The 20,655-nt window shown below is 41.7% G+C and overlaps 2 protein-coding genes across 4 annotated transcripts in view; one reads left to right on the plus strand and one right to left on the minus strand.

Annotated features, from left to right (window-relative positions):
* The first annotated feature begins 174 nt into the window (after positions 1 to 174).
* b3gnt7l (UDP-GlcNAc:betaGal beta-1,3-N-acetylglucosaminyltransferase 7, like) lies at positions 175 to 2,410 on the plus strand. Its single transcript, XM_005939028.3, has one exon. The coding sequence runs from the start codon at positions 440 to 442 to the stop codon at positions 1,673 to 1,675; it is 1,236 nt and encodes a 411-aa protein (XP_005939090.1). The 5' UTR covers positions 175 to 439; the 3' UTR covers positions 1,676 to 2,410.
* Positions 2,411 to 2,576: 166 nt separating this feature from the next.
* The window catches only part of cep104 (centrosomal protein 104), a 37,357-nt gene continuing 19,278 nt past the window's right edge, over positions 2,577 to 20,655 (minus strand). For all 3 annotated transcript variants that reach the window (XM_042221038.1, XM_005939025.3, XM_005939026.3), the window contains 9 exons: positions 17,422 to 17,622; positions 14,904 to 14,999; positions 14,539 to 14,626; positions 13,348 to 13,420; positions 13,041 to 13,149; positions 12,755 to 12,893; positions 10,833 to 10,900; positions 6,981 to 7,068; positions 2,577 to 4,504 (listed from right to left, as the gene is read on the minus strand). In XM_042221038.1, coding sequence (XP_042076972.1) covers positions 4,374 to 4,504; positions 6,981 to 7,068; positions 10,833 to 10,900; positions 12,755 to 12,893; positions 13,041 to 13,149; positions 13,348 to 13,420; positions 14,539 to 14,626; positions 14,904 to 14,999; positions 17,422 to 17,622 — 993 coding nt within the window. In that variant the 3' untranslated portion in view covers positions 2,577 to 4,373. The remainder of the gene's footprint in view (positions 4,505 to 6,980; positions 7,069 to 10,832; positions 10,901 to 12,754; positions 12,894 to 13,040; positions 13,150 to 13,347; positions 13,421 to 14,538; positions 14,627 to 14,903; positions 15,000 to 17,421; positions 17,623 to 20,655) is intronic.

The following is a 20,655-nucleotide window of genomic DNA, read 5'->3' on the forward strand; positions in this document are numbered from 1 at the left end:
GATTAAAGGAGCTACTGATATTTAATATTAAGAAGACGATGAGGTTGTGGATGGGAGAGCCTGGTAGAGAGTGTGTGTGAGAGAGAGAGAGAGAGAGAGAGAGAGAGAGAGAGAGAGAGAGAGAGAAATGGGATATCTGCCGGTCCCAGATCAGTTTAGTTCATTAAGGGGAGGAGATATTTGGGGGGTGGGGTGAGATAGTGGTATCCTCCATCAGGTCTCCAGATAGTCGGTGTGGAGCCAAACCCTGAGAAGAAGCTTCGGGACGAACTAGACAGGAAAAGGGACGAATGTGTGACTTCACTCTGCGCTGTCATGGTCAAGAAGTGGCCAAGGAGACACTTGACTGAGCGCTCTTACCCCGTGTCTTCCTGAGGTGCGCACAGTTGTGAAACATTATGAAGGCATCTGAGGGTCCCAGCGTGTCACGGTGACAGCAATGGATCACTTTTTTCGTAGAAAGCGGATCCCCGCTTTTCTGAAACCCCTGTTGAGTCTGTCTCTGATCTTTGCGTCTTTTCTCATGATCCAAAAGCTGAAACTGTCGGAGAAAGACGCAGTGGGGGTTAAACATGTGAGGGATCCGGCCTGGTGCGGCTCTGAGTGTTTTTCATTCAAGAAGACAGTTGTGACCAGTTCGGGGACCTCAGATTCTCCCGTGCCCGTCAAGGATTTGGAGATACAGCGGGTCCCGAATGTAACTCGGCCTTCTTGGGACGCGCAGGTTCTCAACTGTAGCGCGGACGCATCGGTGAGGACCCAGGACTGGTTCCGGCGCTTGGACCAGAGATTTCACCAGTTTGTTCTTCACAGACACTGCAGGTATTTCCCCTTGCTCATCAATCACCCGGAGAAGTGCGCCGATAGAAACGTTCACCTCCTTGTGGTGGTCAAGTCCGTTATCGAGCAGCACGACCGGAGGGAGGCCGTGCGTAAAACCTGGGGGAAGGAGCAAACCGTGAATGGGAAGAAAATTAAAACTTTGTTTTTACTCGGAAGCCCAAACACTGGCAAAGACGCCAAGAACCTACAGAAACTGATCGAGTATGAGGACCAAATCTTTGGGGACATCCTGCAGTGGGACTTCATGGACACTTTCTTCAACCTGACTCTGAAAGAGGTAAATTTTCTCAAGTGGTTCTATATCTACTGCCCCAAAGTGCAGTTTATATTTAAGGGGGACGATGATGTGTTTGTGAACACGCACAACCTCCTGGAGCTCATCGACTTCAAAGTGGAGCAGCGCAAAGCGGCCAACTTATTTATGGGGGACACCATCTCCAAGGCGATCCCCATCCGAAACCGACAGAGCAAATATTACATCCCCAAGGAGTTGTACGACAAGCCGTATCCACCCTACGTGGGAGGTGGGGGGTTTCTGATGTCCGCCTATTTAGCCCGAAGGCTCTTCGTGGCCTCGGAGGGCGTGGAGTTGTACCCCATTGACGATGTGTTTTTGGGGATGTGCCTGCAGAGGCTCCACTTATCCCCAGAGATGCATCCGGGCTTCAGGACATTCGGCATTACCAGACGCAGGGCGAGCACAATGAACACAGAGCCCTGCTTTTATAAAAACCTAATCGTGGTCCACAAACTGAGCGCGCAGGAGCTGCTCAGGATGTGGAGTGTGGTGCACAGCCAAGACCTGATCTGCGCACAAAAAACTTCGATATGATTGACAGAAAGTATAAAGTAAATGCATTCACTAAATCTGAGCTCACGGAAAGTCTTCTTTGGCCGATCATACTTGATGATCTTTACGCAATCTGCGGAGTCACGTTAATTTTTCCTTTACCGTTAGGCATGGGTCTGACATGGAAGATGAACTGAATTTAATGCTGTGTGTCACATTAAAACGGTTGATTTGTTTTCAGCTGACTCGGCAGGTTGGCGCTCTCCTCTCCACTTCTTTATGGGTTGATTTTCCGTTTTGTAAAAACCACTAGAGCACAGCTTTTGCATTGTGAAAGCATCCGTGTTTCTGTGCCATTCCAGACTGTATTGCCTTAATCTGAATTTAAAAACGTATTTAGAGACGTAGATGTAATAAACCCACGGGTGTTCGTGCAGGTGCGAAAAAGACTGACTTGTTACATCTAAGTGTTTCCCTTAAGCTTTCTTTTCCGACTTCAGGATTTCATTGCAACGTTCGAGTGCAACATGCGACTACATGATTTACAGCATAGAACACACAGCTGCATTCATATTTGAATGATTATTTTATTGAATAGAAATTGTAAATTGTAAAAATCTAATTATGGGTATTTTAAAGATAATATATTGGTTCTGTTTTACCTTGTTTTGTAAGATTTACAGAGGCAGCCTTGAAACCAAAGAAACCACATGTGTAACACTGTAAATTCATGTGTGTTAGTGTCAATAAAACCAGAGCTCTCTTGTAAACACTGAATAACGTTGCAAAACTTGATTGATATGTGTTTTATATTGCTCAACAATAATCCTGGAAGTTGGACACTGCCCATTTTTTTAATACACAGGGGGCTCCTAAACAGAGCCGTGTATTACATGTAACTTTTATGGGGAATTTTGATTACATGGAAGCACATGTGCAATAATCCCTGAATAATGATTTATTTAACAAATACATCTGCAGAAAAAAAGAAGTCAAAATGCTGTTGACTACAAATGCATGAACACAACTTTTACATCTACTTTTGCTGCAGCTCTCAGTACAGAAGCATACTAAAGCAAGTTGTTTTCCCCACTAATAAAACATACGCTCACATTAACGTTATTACCGTTTCCAGATACATCACAATCACTTTGTCGTCATCATAACACTGTGCAGCACAACAGGAGCACAACTGAAGAGATAATTATAAACCAGGCTTAATGTTATATGTAGGATTTAACTTTTTAGCTTGTGATTCTATCAGTTTGAAGCCAGTGATGTGACTCTGAACACTGGAGGGAAAACCATGTGGTGTACATAAAGTATGTAGCATATTCATGCCCACTTCTTTCCTCATTCTAGCAGTACTGTTTCACTCAGAGACCTACTTTGTCTCATTTTACTTCTACTTCATACTATCAGTAGGCATTGTGGAGGGAAGTAAGCCACTGCAGTGTGCTAGAAATTCAGCAGTAAAACATCATCCTTTGGCAAAGTGCTATTTCTATATAGAATTATTATAAAAGGAAAGCAAATATGTAAACAGTTGGCTAAGTGTGAAGTCGACAGCAAAGCTTCCCTCAAAGCAAAGAACATCTTCTGCTTGTAACTAAACTGTGATCTCGTTCCACCTCCTGTTACTGGGTGTGCAAGAAGGTATGAGTCATCGGCTTCTGAAGGGATGTAGCAATTAGACATATTTTTACTGAAACTGCGACGGTTACCCATAGAAGTTTCTCAACCTATTCATCTGGTGTAGTCCGATTCTACACAAGAAACTGTTGATTTTAGTTCCATGGGACAGCTAGCTAAGGTGCATGGATCAGAGGATGAAATCTTAAAAGGTCCAAACTTGCACTAGCACATTTACATAGATGAAGGCAATAAGCCATGTTAGACAAGCAGTGAAGTTCTACATACTCCAAGAGGTTTGGCCTCTTCAAACTCTACAATTTGAAGGTTAGGATAAAATAAATGTTTACATGCTACACTTGTTTGTTTGTTTTTTAGGTGTGAGAAAATCGTTGCGATAGCACGTTTATAAGCGAGAGCTTGTACTGCAGTTTAAGGATGTATAAATTATAAATTGCAGATAACCACTCAGAAACTAATCATAAAACCTCACTACACTGGTTGCATTATGAGGGGTCAACTTCTAAAACACAAGCCTAAAGTTCTATCACCCTGTACACTGCTGCTTTACCTTTACACAAACTCTGTTTAAAATCCATCTTGTGAGTCACACAAAGTCACAGTTGGGAAGTGCGGTCCAACAGTGAGGGACTACCCGTTAAAGCTGTACAATTCCTCTAAATGGCAGTGAAAAAAGAGCCTCAAAACCAACAAATCCTATAAGGGGATTTCAGCAAACAGCACTCTGTGTGTCTATGTTTACTTGACAGGTGTGTGAGAGGATAGAGGCTTGACGTGTAGTGAAAAGCATTTTCTGTTCTGTGTGAACTTTGTCGCACATAACAGGATTAGAATTTACGTCATCGTCTCAACAATGGGTAAAACACCGTGTTGTAATTCTGTGATCTTATAAGACTTTAAATATATTAATGGCTTCAATCATAAAGTAATAATGGCTTTAAATATATTGCATATGTCAGTGAATACATCTGAAACGTCTCAAAAGTGCCCGAATGTGGAAATAATGGAGTGGGTGGGGTCGTCTGGTACTGTTGGCTTTCTCCTGTTGAAGTGTGAGGGGACGTCTCTGGGCTTCTTCAGACCAGCTTTAACGCTTCCCTGGTGGATACCCTCTGGCTAAAGGAGCCAGTGATGGGATTCGGCTGCCCCTGCCCATGGGCCTGGCTCTGGCTCCATATGACCTGACCTGCTTTAGCTTGGTTCCACCGAAAGCTCTGCCTGGAAACACCAAAACACATATGCACAAACAAAATAGTACTTTACAGTAAATTGATAGAGGAATATTAAAGCAGGGAGCCTTTATATTCTTGCATGCACTTTGTCATTAACCTCCCAAGACCTGGCCTAAAAATGACTTCGATATTTTGATTTTAGTTCCCAGATAATTTAAATTTCGTGGCTGAAAGGAAGGTGCTGTGGCAAATTTTTTTCTTCTTTTGTCTTCTATCTTCTAATGAATATAAACTCTTTCCCCCCATAAAGACAACATCTGACCACCTCCTCTCTACCCTTAGCGACCGGTTTTGACACATCAGTATTTACACATAAATATGTATGTGTAAAAAAAGAAGATAATCTTCTTACAAACTGTTGTTTGATTTTGAAACAGGAAAAAAGTGGGGAAACAACTGAAAAGACTAACATTTGAATAAAACCTGAAAGCAAGTAAATACTTTCTATGCTGCCTTATGGTAAACTTTGGTAATATTGATGTATAAAGAACAACACTGGCTGATGATGAAATACAGTCAGCTGGCATGGTGACACTGCCAGTATTAACCTGCAGGGCTGGACTGGGACAGAAAATTGGGCATTTTGACTACAGACCAGCCCACCAGGTATTAAAGCCATAAAGCCTTTGAATGAAAACAAACGCTGTTGTGACAGTGATGTACACTGTCTTTTTGGTATATGTATGATTTCTATACATTTTAAGATAGATAAAAACTTTGTTCGCAAGATTCAGATGATTATTTAATAAAAGCTAGATATTTTAAATGAGAATAAGAAAGAAAAGTATTTCTTTGTGCCCTCCTTTCCCTGTTAATGCCCTATCTGGCCCCCCTGGCAAAACTTTCCTAGACCCGCCCCTGCACAGTTACCAGCTGTCAGCTGCTTAGAAAAGGATCCTGGTGTTATTTATCTCTCAGAAACAGTTCATAACTTCCCTTCAACTCATTCATGTCACCTAAAAGGTAAACCTGTTTCTCCATCACCTGTTCAGCTCTGATGATTCAGTAAGGACATCTCCTGGTTTCATCTTCATGTTTCCCTCTCACCAGATAACCAAACCGACATCATGACCAGCAGCTTTACAGCTGTGGCTCCAGCAAACATCAGCTGATACTAGAAATTAATATTAAATAAATTCTAACAACAGCTGATCAAGCTTAAACGTGCTGCTGTTGTTTAGCCGACATCCGCTGGTTTCCTCTTTCTGGCGCAAAGTGGGCGATAAACAAACAAGAGAGAAAAGCCGATCAGCTGATCATTGATCAGTTTCATGATTGAAGTAGAAGGAGAGGGAGGGGGAGAGAATGAGAGAAGAAGTTATTTTTACACATCGGCCAGCATCTGGCCAATCCACCACCTGTCATTGTTCATGCCGTTACAAAAAAAAAAAAAAAAAGTCATCAGCCCACCGGCAAATGCCCGGTATGCCCGATGGCCAGTCCAGCTATGTTAACCTGTTAATCTTTCGCCGAAAAATTGTTTTCTGCGGTGCCGTCTTTCGTGCTTGGCTCTCCTACCTTTGCTAACATGATGCTCATAGTGCAGAAGCCGATGCTGCATTCACTTACACTCGGATATCTGAGCTTCACTGTGAAAACATAATCATACATTTGATATTTCATTGAATTTTATTGTTTTAGCTTCGGGTGGCCAGGGGTGGGGTCGGCCGGCCCCCCCCCCCCCCCCCCCAGCCACCCCGTTGGACACGCCACTGTCAGGAGACTTAACAAAGAAACCTGTAATACTAGAAAGGCCAGTATAAACAAAAAGGTTTTGCGATGTCAGCATAACATGGTGATGTCATTCTGATTAAATCAAACGCTTATTGTTTGTGCTATAAACCAGTGATGCACCTATACGCCACTTTTCCAAATGTGAGCTGGAAAGAATTTCAAAGACCGCCAGTGAGAATGAAAACATGAAGATCAACTGCAAAAACAGTCGACTTATGAAGCAACATTTTTCAGAGCAGGTCCCTGTTTCATACGTTTCAAGTTATTCTCACGATGGTCATTTGGTGGTAGTAGCATGCCAAAAGATTAATAAAATGTAGGTGTACACTGTCAACAAAAAAAGCTCCACAGGACAGCTTCAAATGATCCATGGCCCTAAAGTGTACAGTGAACTAAAGGTTCTCTGGCATCAAATAATGTAAACAGTAATACGGGCTGTTTTAGCATCGCCACACAATCAGGTATGATACAAAAAAACAAAACAATCAATCACACATCCAAAAAGGAGGGTTCTAGCATACATCAATCTAAATGATACACTAAAGCCCATTACACTAGACTCCAAATTAATCTCTCACTATAATTTACATACAGCCTTTTATCAACTAGGGGACAAAACCACAGTGGAAAACTGCTGAACGTGGGTGCTTTCTGTACCTGTCACAGTAAGCGTTGGGAAAGTGGCTAAAAAAGAAGAAAAAAAAACGGGATGTGTATGAATGCTTTACCTTGTGCTGGCTGGGTTCTTTGGGATGCCGCAGTCCTGCGTGAGTTTTGTTTACAGCCCTCCCTGCCCATGAGGTGAGCCTTCCAGGCCTGGAACAGGGACAAAGTAGCTCAGTGAGTTTGCTCCTCTCCCAGGCACTTTCACGACTGCGACAACCATGGGGTTACTGTAGGCCCAGTCAAGGCCTGAATGGCTGCCCTCCCTACCTACTTACACTGCAGCCTTTCATTGGGCTTACAGCCTCTCCTCCAGCAAAGAGAGTGCAACTTTCTGTGAGTTTTTTCTCCCTTATGTGAGGGCGTGAAGTGAGAAACTGCATGCAGTGAGTCAAACTTTTAATGAGAGCACAAACGCATCGCAGGAAAGGCTCAATAATACTTTGCATGTGTCACCATAAAGTTAGAAAAAATGATGTGTATAATCTATATCTTGTGTTTTGTTTAGGCTGCAAGTGATTTTTAAGGTTTAAGAAGTTTAATCAATAATTATTCTTGTGATTCTTTGTCTTTTTTGAATCGTTCTTAACCCATATTTTGTCATAAAAACAGGACTAAATGGATATTATTAAATACACCTGACAAGCAAGCTGTACTTATGTCATTAATATTATTACAGTTAAAAATATTTAGTGAAAACTCTGAAACCTCTTTCCTCGTTCTAGTAATTCCGTTTCATTTAGAGACCTTCTTTGTCTCTTTTTACTTTGACTTCAGATTGTCAGTATGTACTGAGGAGGGAAGTTAGTCACTGTAGTGTGCAGTAAAGCATCATTCTTTGGCAATGTGCCTTTCTACATAGAATATTAATGAAAGGAAAGGATATTTGTAAACAAAGGGCGATCGAGTCAAACTGTTGCATTTATCCATATATAAAAAGGACCATTACTACATTATGTTTACAACTTTGCTTTAGTTACATTTCCTTTTTTTTTCCTTGGAAAAAATTAAACATCTGCTCTACAGATTCTGCCAAGGGAAATTAAGTAATATATGACATCCACAAACTTTCCCAACAGTCACACCTTTAGGTCTTTATGCCCTGGTCTATTAAGTGTCTCAACAATGTTGCTGCTAACTGAGGCAGGCGGGGCGAGCACACTTGCAGGAAGACTGTGTCTTTGAAACATGAGTTGCATGATTCATTAGGCCCCACAAAGACACAAACCAGAACGAAAGATGAATGAAACGGAGAACCAAGCGTTGCGTTTCCTTGTGAGACAGAGAATCTTGTTCGCTCCGTATCCACTTTCACCTTCCCAGACATACCAAAGAGAAGCATGGATGGCTGTGCGACTCCAAAAGCACTGAAATACGAGCACTGCTTGTTAAAGATGACACAAAACTATTATCCCTGTGTTTATATTACATTCAACAACTTCTATTCAAATGTGTATTCAACGTTTATTTATATTTCCCATTTGACGCAGTGACTGTCAAATCTTGAATAGAAACAAACGGGATGAAACTTTACCTACATAATACCGAGCTGTGAACTGCGTCAGCAGCCAAACTGCTGCTGTTTCAAATAAAATGTGGTCTATTTTGCAATTGTAGGAAGATGAGATGTGTTCATTGTCTACAGTGGGGCAAAAAAGTATTTAGTCAGCCACCGATTGTGCAAGTTCCCCCACCTAAAATGTTGACAGAGGTCAGTAATTTGCACCAGAGGTACACTTCAACTGTGAGAGACAGAATGTGAAAAAAAAATCCATGAATCCACATGGTAGGATTTGTAAAGAATTTATTCGTAAATCCAGGGTGGAAAATAAGTATTTGGTCAATAACAAAAATACAACTCAATACTTTGTAACATAACCTTTGTTGGCAATAACAGAGGTCAAACGTTTACTATAGGTCTTTACCAGGTTTGCACACACAGTAGCTGGTATTTTGGCCCATTCCTCCATGCAGATCTTCTCGAGAGCAGTGATGTTTTGGGGCTGTCGCCGAGCAACACGGACTTTCAACTCCCGCCACAGATTTTCTATGGGGTTGAGGTCTGGAGACTGGCTAGGCCACTCCAGGACTTTCAAATGCTTCTTACGGAGCCACTCCTTTGTTGCCCGGGCGGTGTGTTTTGGATCATTGTCATGTTGGAAGACCCAGCCTCGTTTCATCTTCAAAGTTCTCACTGATGGAAGGAGGTTTTGGCTCAAAATCTCACGATACATGGCCCCATTCATTCTGTCCTTAACACGGATCAGTCGTCCTGTCCCCTTGGCAGAAAAACAGCCCCATAGCATGATGTTTCCACCCCCATGCTTCACAGTAGGTATGGTGTTCTTGGGATGCAACTCAGTATTCTTCTCCTCCAAACACGACGAGTTGAGTTTATACCAAAAAGTTCTACTTTGGTTTCATCTGACCACATGACATTCTCCCAATCCTCTGCTGTATCATCCATGTGCTCTCTGGCAAACTTCAGACGGGCCTGGACATGCACTGGCTTCAGCAGCGGAACACGTCTGGCACTGCGGGATTTGATTCCCTGCCGTTGTAGTGTGTTACTGATGGTGACCTTTGTTACTTTGGTCCCAGCTCTCTGCAGGTCATTCACCAGGTCCCCCCGTGTGGTTCTGGGATCTTTGCTCACCGTTCTCATGATCATTTTGACCCCACGGGATGAGATCTTGCGTGGAGCCCCAGATCGAGGGAGATTATCAGTGGTCTTGTATGTCTTCCATTTTCTGATGATTGCTCCCACAGTTGATTTTTTCACACCAAGCTGCTTGCCTATTGTAGATTCACTCTTCCCAGTCTGGTGCAGGTCTACAATACTTTTCCTGGTGTCCTTCGAAAGCTCTTTGGTCTTGGCCATGGCGGAGTTTGGAGTCTGACTGTTTGAGGCTGTGGACAGGTGTCTTTTATACAGATGATGAGTTCAAACAGGTGCCATTCATACAGGTAACGAGTGGGGGACAGAAAAGCTTCTTACAGAAGACGTTACAGGTCTGTGAGAGCCAGAGATTTTCCTTGTTTGAGGTGACCAAATACTTATTTTCCACCCTAATTTACGAATAAATTCTTTACAAATCCTACCATGTGAATTCATGGATTTTTTTTCACATTCTGTCTCTCACAGTTGAAGTGTACCTCTGGTGCAAATTACTGACCTCTGTCATCATTTTAGGTGGGGGAACTTGCACAATTGGTGGCTGACTAAATACTTTTTTGCCCCACTGTATGTGTGAATGTGTTTCTAATCCACGCTGTAGGTATTATTAATCTCTGGTTCTCGTCCACAGGGCATCTTTGTTTTGTATCCCTCCTCTCGCCCTTCCCTAAGCCTGGTTCTGCCGGAGGTTACTTCCTGGGCAAAGGGAGTTTTTTTCTTCCCACTGTTGCCAAGTACTTGCTCAAAGGAAGTCATCTGAGTGTTGGGGTTTCTCTGTATTATTGTTTACCTTACAATATAACTTGCAGCTTTGAAGTGACTGCTGTTGTGATTTGGTCGTATACAAATAAAATTAATTAAACTGAATAATCTGTATCCGGTTAAGTTTTATCTATGAGCAGCTAATCAGAATCTTTTGTCTTTTGTTCTTCTGAGACTAGCAGGAATGTGAGGAATGTGATTGTACTTACTTCATCTTCTCAGTGAAACAGCCCATTAAGAACAAAGGCTTTGCTTTCTTTGAAGTCCTTAAAGGTCAACATTAGCTGTGCTTTACTTCAACACCTGTTTGCTGCTAAAGCCTCGTTTGTGAAAGGCTTCTCTGTTTTATTATATGTGAAGCATTTCTACTTCTGCTTCTGACAAAGAAGATTTCTGTATATGCCAATAAATCAATGGTGAAACTTGTTGCCATTATTTCATAATTAACTAACTGACTTGTGCAAGTACACAGTCTCACCTCCTCTCCGGGCGTGAAGTTGTTGTGACACAGAGGACAGTGGTTGGAGCCTTTACCCAAAACGGGGGCTGAAACACAAAGATGACACCTTCAAGTCAGCTCTTACAGAATTACAGAAAAGTTCCCATGAATGAATTTACAGTACTGAAAGAAATCTGCTTCAAACAAAACACAGCTTTGAGCACTGGGTCTATTTTGGGAAACGTATGCTTACGCACAAGTGAAAGTTTCGTTTATCTGCCTAACCAACAGGAACTACTGTAAACAAAAGGCTTGCCGTGTCAATTACTCATGGAACATTTGAAGAAGTAGTGTAAGCCTTGCAGTGTTTTATTGCAGAATATTGAAGATGCTGGCTTTGTGAACATGTGTAAATGCGATGGAGCAACGGTACCCAACTATGAAAAGAGAGGTTACAAACTCTCAGACGGAACGGTTCAATAATTTGAGTCAAACGCAATCAAAGAAATGTACAACCACAGGGTGCTAAACCCAAAGTCAGTGAAAGAAACCCAGAGAAAATCGAGTTAAAACCAGGAGGAAAAGTACACGAGGGGAAGCAGGTTTATCTATAGGGGAATAATTAATCACTATTTCAGGAAGTATGCCTTCTGAAACTAATAAAATGCTGAAATCTGACAGAGGACATTTTTGCAGTAAAATAAGGAAGAGAAAATCCCAACACAGACATGGATTAAGAGAAACGTAACTAAAGGATAACTAAATAGCTAAGTTACTGTAAAACTGCAAAAAACAAAAACAAAAACAAAAAACAAGGAAGCTGTGGAGCTGGCTGCTTTGCAAACCTGATGTTTGCAGGCCTACGAGAGACCGATCATTCACTCCAAATGATATGCAGCCAAATAGTCAAGACTTTATTTGCATGCTAGTTTGCTTGTCATGTTTCGGCTGTGTGCAGGCAGGAATTGGACCCAAACGCAAACTCACGAGAAACGGGATTGAACTCAAAATGGCAGCTTTTTATTACCGTGAACGGTATGATATGGCCCAGCCCTAGACCCAAGGGAAGCGAAACTCAATACATTCACATAGGACACAGACCTTCAAAGTAAAACAGGAAATGTAAAATAGACGCAGACTTGACTAGGGGAGACAAAGCAACTAAGAAACACAGAGAACAATAACAGGGAGACACAGAGGGCGGCTAACTAAATACTCAGAAAACTAAAGAGAATACAAGAAAGCCAAACTAAGACACTAGACTAAAGAATAAACTGGGGCAACAAAGAGAACTAAGATCATAATACAAAAACTCAGACACAAGAAACTCAAAACACTGTCACAGGACCGTGACAGTGCTCCAGGATTACAGAGTTAAAAATGTAAATAATGATGTAAATGAATAAATAAATAGTACATTTACAGAGAGCATGCGGCTCAGTAGAAATCTTCTTTTAGTGTGTATTAGTTATTATTATTATTGGACCTCACCTCCTGTCACCTGGCTAACACCTGACTAACAAATCCAGGGTAATATACAAGGTTAGGAAAATGACATGTTTTTAGAATGTAAATGTTTTGCTTTTGTTTTTATCAGGTCAAATCTTTGAACTGGTTTTTTTCTTCCCAGTTTATTATTTCATGTAGTTAAACCAAAATAGATCCAACCTTGAATTACCAAAGATTAAAAAATAGCTGCATTATACATTGTGGAACTGCTGCCTTATTATTATTATTGGATATTCACTGGTTCAGTTTTGATTTTATGAAATTGTCATTCGCTGTCATGTAGTTTTTTTTCTCAGTTACACTCATATAAGTGAGGCCTACCATGCACAGATCAAGCTCTCACAATCATTCCTGCCTACCATTTTGCCACCTAATAATGAAAGTGATAACAGAGAAATATAAAAAAAAAACGAGTCAGTTTCCTGCTGCATGGAAAATCTGAGAGAACTCACGATTGCAGGCAGGACCCTGAGCGTGGTGAACCAGGTCCTCGCTGGCCACAGCCTCTGAGCAGAGTGGGCACTGGCTGAATTTGGACCTGTTTTCACATTCACCCAGTAGGTGCTCCGTAAGGCTGGCTATTTCAACTACCTGTGAACACAATGCAAAGCTATACTCAATCAACTTGGTAATGCAGAACAGATACTTTCAGCAGCTGGATCTAACTCTTTGACTTCAGCTCTATAACAGAAGTGAAAACCTAGTGAGAAAAATAAATTAAAAAAACTAGCAGTCTACCTGTCGACATTCGTCACAGCGCTGTAACATCGGACAATGTTTCCAGTAGTGAAGGTCCAATCCGTCTTCTGTGAAAGACTCGTCTTTTTTACCGCAGAATATACACAAACTACAACAGAGTGTAAAGTTAGAGGATCAAATGGTACCAAAGTTTACCATAGGACAATTACTGAACACAACATGAACGATAAATGAATACCTCGACTGGAAAAAGCAGTGAATACACACTAAAAACTAAAACTCTCAAAAATAAAGGCCATTTGATTCATATATATATATATAGCTTACAAGATTTTAAGTAACATACTTGTCCAGACAGTTGATTGATTGTTGGACATCACAACTTTCCATCCTCTTGTTCTGGGACCCTTTTGTGACAGCTGGAAATTAATAAGACAGTTATCTGTAACAGCCAGCACTACTGAATCAAAACCCATATTGTAATTCAGAATTTGCATGACTGATGTGTTACTCTATTAACCCTACAATGCCCTTTGTAACGTATTTGATACACGAGTTTCTGAGACCTCTATCTCATCAACATGATCAATACTTGCCATAATTTCAAAATGTTATGGACAAAACTATTTTTTTGTCTAAAATTAACATTGTTGTTAACAAAAAGTTAACAAAAACGCCCAATCTATTAAATGCGATGCAAAAAATATATAATAAATATATAATAAAAATATATCATACACAACATGATATGCAAAAAAAAATGTGGATTTTGTTATAAGGGTTAATAAACATCTCAGTTGCAAAAAATCCTAATTTTCTGGCTATTTTTTGATGGGGTGGGTCTTACAGGGTTAACAGACCTTTGTGTTTCTACACACTTTAACAAACCCTACCTGTCAAATTTTAAAGCTATTCAAGCAAAGGTAATGCTCACACATGCTGATATCATTTTTTTGCACCATTATTTCTGTATCTAAAGGCACAGCTGAAGTACTGGGGTAATAGGTCATACATAATTTAGTCAAGTGCGTGAGGGAAACACTTTAGGTCTATATCTCAAAATCTGTCAGTGGTATAACAATTAGATTGTAAATTCTGAGGCCGTAGATGCCGTCTGCATACTGTTGTTATATGATGTCTTTTTTTCACATATAACAATAAACTTGAATATAAACACTTTTTCTTTTCATTTTTAAGCTCTCATGTCTATAAGACCATTGATCTGATTATCGTAGTCTTATGATACACACTAAACCACATAAATGGAAATCTGTGTTACAAATTTCAATCCCCTCAAAGGCCTCAAAATTGTTCTTTTGTCAAAATTGCTGGAGGGTCAGGTAAATTACAGCTCAACATAAAGGTGACTTGAAAACACCTTTCCAACTACTGTTTGCATATGAGCAGGGCCTATTTCAAAACACTGAGCTTATCGGCACATCCTTGTCAGCACATACAAACAAATTTCCCTTTTGTGCATTGCCTCAGACCTGCAGATGTGAGTAGGAACTGAAGTGTGATTTATGTAGGTACATACTTCCTTTGCCAGCTTTCTGGGAATCTTTCTCAGCTTTGTGAACTTCTCGTTTGGCTATTTGTCCTTTGGTGCTTTCATTGCCTCTCTCCTTTACAAGCAGACAAAATATATATATTTATATATATATATATGTGTAAGAACAGTCAACGTCAAAAAGCAAAGTTTCAAAAAACAAGACATGCAATTATTCGCCTTTAATTGAGACAGGGCATAAAGTGAGGCTATAATGTGTAAGTGTTATATGCATGTGAATTACTTGGTGTGTGACCACCTACGGGGTAAAAATACAGTCTGGAGTCATAAATAGAAATTAACAGTTGTTATGAGATGTGATATCATTGCAGAATGATGACAGCGCAACATACTGTGATCTCTTTTAAGGCAGCCAGCTGCTCCTGAAGAGAGTGGATCTCCTCCTTCTCCTTCTGTCCGTCCGGCTGACCCCCACCTTTCTTTAAAGTCTAGGAGAAGGTGGCATGCCATTAGTCCATTTCATATTCAGTTCTCTACCATGCTTACCTTCTATCAATTCATTTTCATTCTGTAATTGTTAGCTTTTTACACATTATTACCCTTCATTTCTTAAGTTATGGCATCTCTTGTTATTAAGGTCTAGAATTAAGGTTACACAAACCTAAAGCTCTTCAGATTGAGGCTTTAGGTGCTATTTTACATAGCCATTCAAATTCTGGGGTAGTTTTAATATTCTTTTTTTTTTCTGCCTGTCCCATTTGGTTCTTTAGCCGTCAGAATTGTTGTCTGAAGACCAACAAGGATACCCAATGGATTTACTTTGCCAAATGGATCATCACGGCCTTGCCGTATTGGTCCATTTGATCAACCTTTGTTGTTATTATTTATTTTATTTTCAGTTGTTACAGATGGGACAGACATGACTGAGGGATAGGAAAGGGAGAAAGAACGATGAAGGAAAAGAAAAACAGAAGGGAAGAGGGACAGTGAGAAAGGGCACTTAAAAAGAGAAAGAAGAGAAAAAAAATCTCCTGGATCACCTGTTGAGAGAAAAAGAAGAGAAAACAAGAAAAAAAAAAACAGAGCAACATACTACACCATCACGTTAATCTAGCTAAGTGTAAACAGCAGTAAATACTAAATATTGAATGTTGTTATGTAGCAAGCAGGACCGACAGCGCATAATGTGCTTGGAAATAGCAGCAAATAAAGGTGTAGTTTATGTCTATGAACAGTGAACACCTGTGTGCACACCTGTGTGGCTCAGCGCGCTTGTATTCAAAAGGTTTCCCCTTGTAATAGTCTGCTAGAGGGTGTAGAGAGCCATAGCCCCGTCCCCCAGGGCATGAAGCAGGCATGGAGGAGATCCAGGCTCCAGACATCCAGAGGCCCCAGAGTGCGAGAGCCCAAGGAGGACCACCGGAGGGGCATCCGTGCCACCCTCCTGGGAAGAGCTGAAGAGAGCCCCAGATGAGGGGTCACCCAGTAGCCACGGAGCAGAAGCCAGAGGGGGCTGCAGTGGCGTGCCCGCCGGCTCTGCTGGCAGCCAGCTGTGCCAGAGTGAACCTAGCCGCAGGCCCAGAAGCTGGAGGCCCGAGGGCCCCCTTTGCCCCGGAAGAGGCCTGACCGAGCAACAGGCACCAGGCCCCGCCAAGTAGTCACCGGGAGTGAGCTAGTGCATACCTGAGCGCCCAGCCCCGGACACCAAGAACCACCAACGCACCGACCCCTGAGGGCATCAGTTACTGGCAGACACAAACATGCATTCCCACCCTCATGCACACATATACAAATACTCAGCACTCACCCAACATTGGGATAGACATACATGGACACTGTACACACAATCACACTCCCCAAACAAACTCTATACCCCAGGTCCAGGTACCCTCACCCCTGGAGGGGGAAACAGCACCTAGACCCAGGAGATGTTACCCTTTCCCCCAGGGGTGGAGGCAAGCAGATTGCTCCAGGCTCCGCAGCTGCAGGGAGGCCCCGCATCCCAGATCCCAATCGGACGGCCAACACCTCCTCCCAGCCCCCCCACCCCGATGTCCAGCAGAGAACAGGGGTGTGTGAAGACCCCAAACCTTCCTCCTCTCGCTCATGTGTATTGTTGCTGCATGTTGTTCTAAGGTGCATTTAAAACACGGGAGAGCATGGTGCTGCTGCCAGAGAGCAGCAGGTGTTAGCACGGCCCCTCCCGAGAACCCTCAATGTCTACATGGATTTAAAATTGAGAGGTGGGCACCGGCACCAGAGGTGGGGTTGAATACAGACCGTCCACTGGACGCCGTTAACGTGCCCACCCTTAAGGCCCTATATGTATGTCTTACGAGAGTGTGAGTAATGTGGATGTCTAAGTTGTGGAATAAAATTGAGGCACAGGTGGCCAGAAGGGGACGGGGACAGGGGGGGGGATGCCTCCCCTGCATCCTGGTGACACACCCATACCCCAAGGCCCTAATTGTGTGGGTGTGTTGGAGCGGGAAGAGGGAGGCAGCCGGGGATAGGGACGAAAAGAAGGGAGGAGCAAGATGCCCCTCCCTGGGGCCAGTTCCCCCGTCCTTCGGCACCCACCAAGGCAAGCATCTACGGCAGCAGCCCCACAGGACCCGGGGCAGCCCACCCGACCCCACCGCAGAGGAAACTGTACCCACCCTAACATTCAATCATCTCCCAGACTGCACAAGACAGTAGACACCCAGGTTACGTTTATTCTCCACCTCTCCTATGCTCTCCCCCACCTGCAGAGTGGACTCCTGCAAGGATGGAAAAAACTCCCTGTCAGTTGAAGAGCCCCCTAGTTAGGCCGATGCGCCAGAGGCCCCCTTCTCTTTTTTTAAGAAGAGAAGATACCAAGTATAAGATAAAAATTTAATACCAGCAATGGGGAAAAGAAACACTTGCCTGAGTCTCTACCAGCTTTCCATCAATCTTGGCAAAGCCATCAAAGAGGTTTTTGTAGAGGAAGTTCTTTCGCACTGCAGCATTGTTGGGTGGAAGGTAGATTAGGATGGCACTTCTCTCCTTTTGGTACACAGATAAGATGATTCGCACTGCCAGCTCTCGAACTGTTGATGCGCTGTGCGCCAATGCCGCTGTACAGAACTAACAGGGAACAACAGGGTTTCCACAAACATGAAAAGGTCTATATTATTATTCCATTTCTAATCCAAAATATGCCAAAAAAATTATATAATACACTGAGGTTGAAATATTTAGGGATAATTAGGGATCATCACTTGAGCGACAAACGGCAGTCCATTTATGTGCTGACGTCACAGTTACAATTCAGATTTGAAAAACTATGTGAAAAATCTTTAAGCTGCATTTTTCCAAGCTAAAAACAAAAAGCCAACAGCAAAGTGCTCAAAACAGTCCAGACTATACCATTTAAAATAGCTAATGTCAGCTATCAACATGCTTACAGACTGGCACAATGAACCATATATAATATCCATTTGGGTGGTCAATGTTTTTGTTTTAAGACATACCAGATTTCCAGAAATACTAAAAGTACCACACAGCAACACCAATGTCCAGTTTAGTACGTCCAGTCCAATGAGCTATCATTTAGACGAGTGAAATCCTAGTATTTTATTTGCTTGTTACTTAGAACATACAGTCAGTTGGTGCAGTTTAATAAACCAAGCCTGCTATCATTAGTTGTTAAATTACTACTGTAACCTGAATATGATCATTTTTGGTTAAAAAAGAAAGAAAAATATGAAAATGAGGTATCAAAATGTCCATAAAACAGTGTGTTGTCACTGTGGCTACATCCATCTTTTGTATACAGTCTACATGCAAAACACCACAGGACAGTGTTTGCATATTTGGAAGTGCGGAAGACAGTGGATGGATGGATGAACAGACAGACCTGGGCTATGAGAAAATCATTTAAAATCTGATTACTGACCTTCTACAAGCTTACCTTGTTAACTGTTTCAAACCTGATTTCTTTGGGAAGATATTACATCTAAGAACCAAAAAAGACTTTGTGCATTACCCCTTTCCTTCTACCATTAAACCTTTATACTGGAACACATACTTCTAAATGATATCTAAATGTATTCACAAAAAAATTAATAAATGAAAAACTCATCTGATTTGGAAAACCACCCCATTTAACAAACTAAAGGGAACTTGTTCGATCGATATCTGCAACAGATTCCGTCATCTATCTTTAAACATTTTTAGCATTTGAAAGCCACCTCAGGAGATAAACACCATTTGTCTTTCTTAGAAAGGCCACGGATGTGTTAAGCTACATCCATATTTACTTACACTCTACAGTATCCGATTTATGCCCAGTTTAGCTTCATGTACAACGTTGTTGAGAGTCCTTTCAGAGGAGTGACACTCATAATATAAAATGAACTTATTATCCAGCATAATTGCTGTGAAGAGAGGGATGATAGAAAGGCCATCCTGCCAGTGGAGGACATTAACATTGAGAAGTAAAGTGTGTACAAAGGCCACCCATCCCTCGCTCAACCGGCTCAGGGACAGCATGCCATTATTCTCTGTTGTATCTTCCAACCCCTTTTTCACTCTGGCTTCCACCTCAGAGTAGATCACCCTAGTAACAGTGGAAGAAAACGGAAATATGTTAGCTAAACCGTAGCTGAGCTGTCGAGGGGGACAGTCACAGGAGCCCAAAGACACGATAAACTAGAATTACTATCTAAGGGCCGTGAACACGTGAAGGTGTGGTTAACAGTAACATGTATGGAAGGCTTTGAATGGAAATAATATGTGGGGATTAAACATGTTTGTAAGTTTTGTGAAATATGCTCACATTCCAAAAATGACTCTTCACGCTCAATAAACTTGAAATGAAATTCTGAGTAAAATGCTACTGAAATATACATAGTCAAATATGTATTTTTTCAAATAATTACTCATTATGGAAAATGTGCTTAGTATGAACTGAATGTATACCAATCAAGTAAATTTCATTTGACCAGATTTCATTAAATCTCACATTTTACGCTGTACTGATGTAACAGAATTGAAAAACTTCCATGAATGAGGATGGAGTTTTCTTTGCTCCTGAGCTGTGGCCTTAAAAAGTATTCAGAACTACTACAACAGTGAAGTTGACCTTTTGCATTTAAAACCTTATCACTTCAAAGTCTGTCATAATCAGTATCTGGGCTTTTTCCAACTGAAAATGACCTTGATATTCATGTGAATTGAGCACTTGTGCTCGTGTCTTTTTAAAGGGAAAAAACATTTTAGGTGCTTCATCTGCCAGATTCAGTCAATTCAGTAACTTACCTAGCTGCTAGAGCAAATCAAATGAACATAGATAAGCTATGTTTTGCAGTATCATTCAGATCTTTCTCCCTAAGTGTGACAGAAATACGATAACATGGGAAAGTACAGTACTGCAAGGAACGCTCACATGCGCAGTCACCACAATGATGATACGGGCTCAGCTTTGTGGTTTGTCATGATTGCTTTTGTACCCTCAGGAAGAGTGTAGCAGTTCTGTGTTTGCGCAACAGGGATAATTCAAGCAGCCAGCCTGAACACTCTATTCTTTCAAAAAGAAAGTTGCATTACTTATTGTTATGTATCCGACTGAAACTAAACCAAACCATTTCTATTTTTCTGTCTTCACCGTGAGAAATATTAACACCTCTGTTGCAATTTCTCTGATGATGGTTTGTTAAAAGTGCCTGATGTTAACAAGAAGAAGTCTGCGGGTAAAATAGCTTCAAATCTGATTAGCAAGGTGGATTAAGGGATATTGAAGGGAAACATCGGGGACAAGGCAACTAAGTAATAAAAATAACTGGCAATTCATAAATTTCTCATTGACTTTCAGTTTAAACATGCTGTCTGCTCGTGTTTTACATGAAAGCAGAAAGTGTGACAGTCAGGAAAGAAGTGCAGCGGTCCTGTTACATCTCAATTCAGGCAGAAAATATTTTCCAAGCAAACACATGTGGCAGTCAATACAAAAAAGGGTTAGGAGCTATGCAAGCATGCCCAAGCATGCAAACACAGTCCGTGCAGTTCCACCTATGTGGCTTTGGCTTCAATAGGCGGAGAAACTCAGAGGACAAACCTAACAATTTGCTCAAGACTAGGGTTGAATTGGGAGTGGGACGGGGCGGCGCGCACGCGCGG

This window comes from Haplochromis burtoni, unplaced genomic scaffold (genome assembly GCF_018398535.1).
Source record: "Haplochromis burtoni strain Fernald_Lab_line unplaced genomic scaffold, NCSU_Asbu1 Contig_60, whole genome shotgun sequence".
NCBI lineage: Eukaryota > Metazoa > Chordata > Actinopteri > Cichliformes > Cichlidae > Haplochromis > Haplochromis burtoni.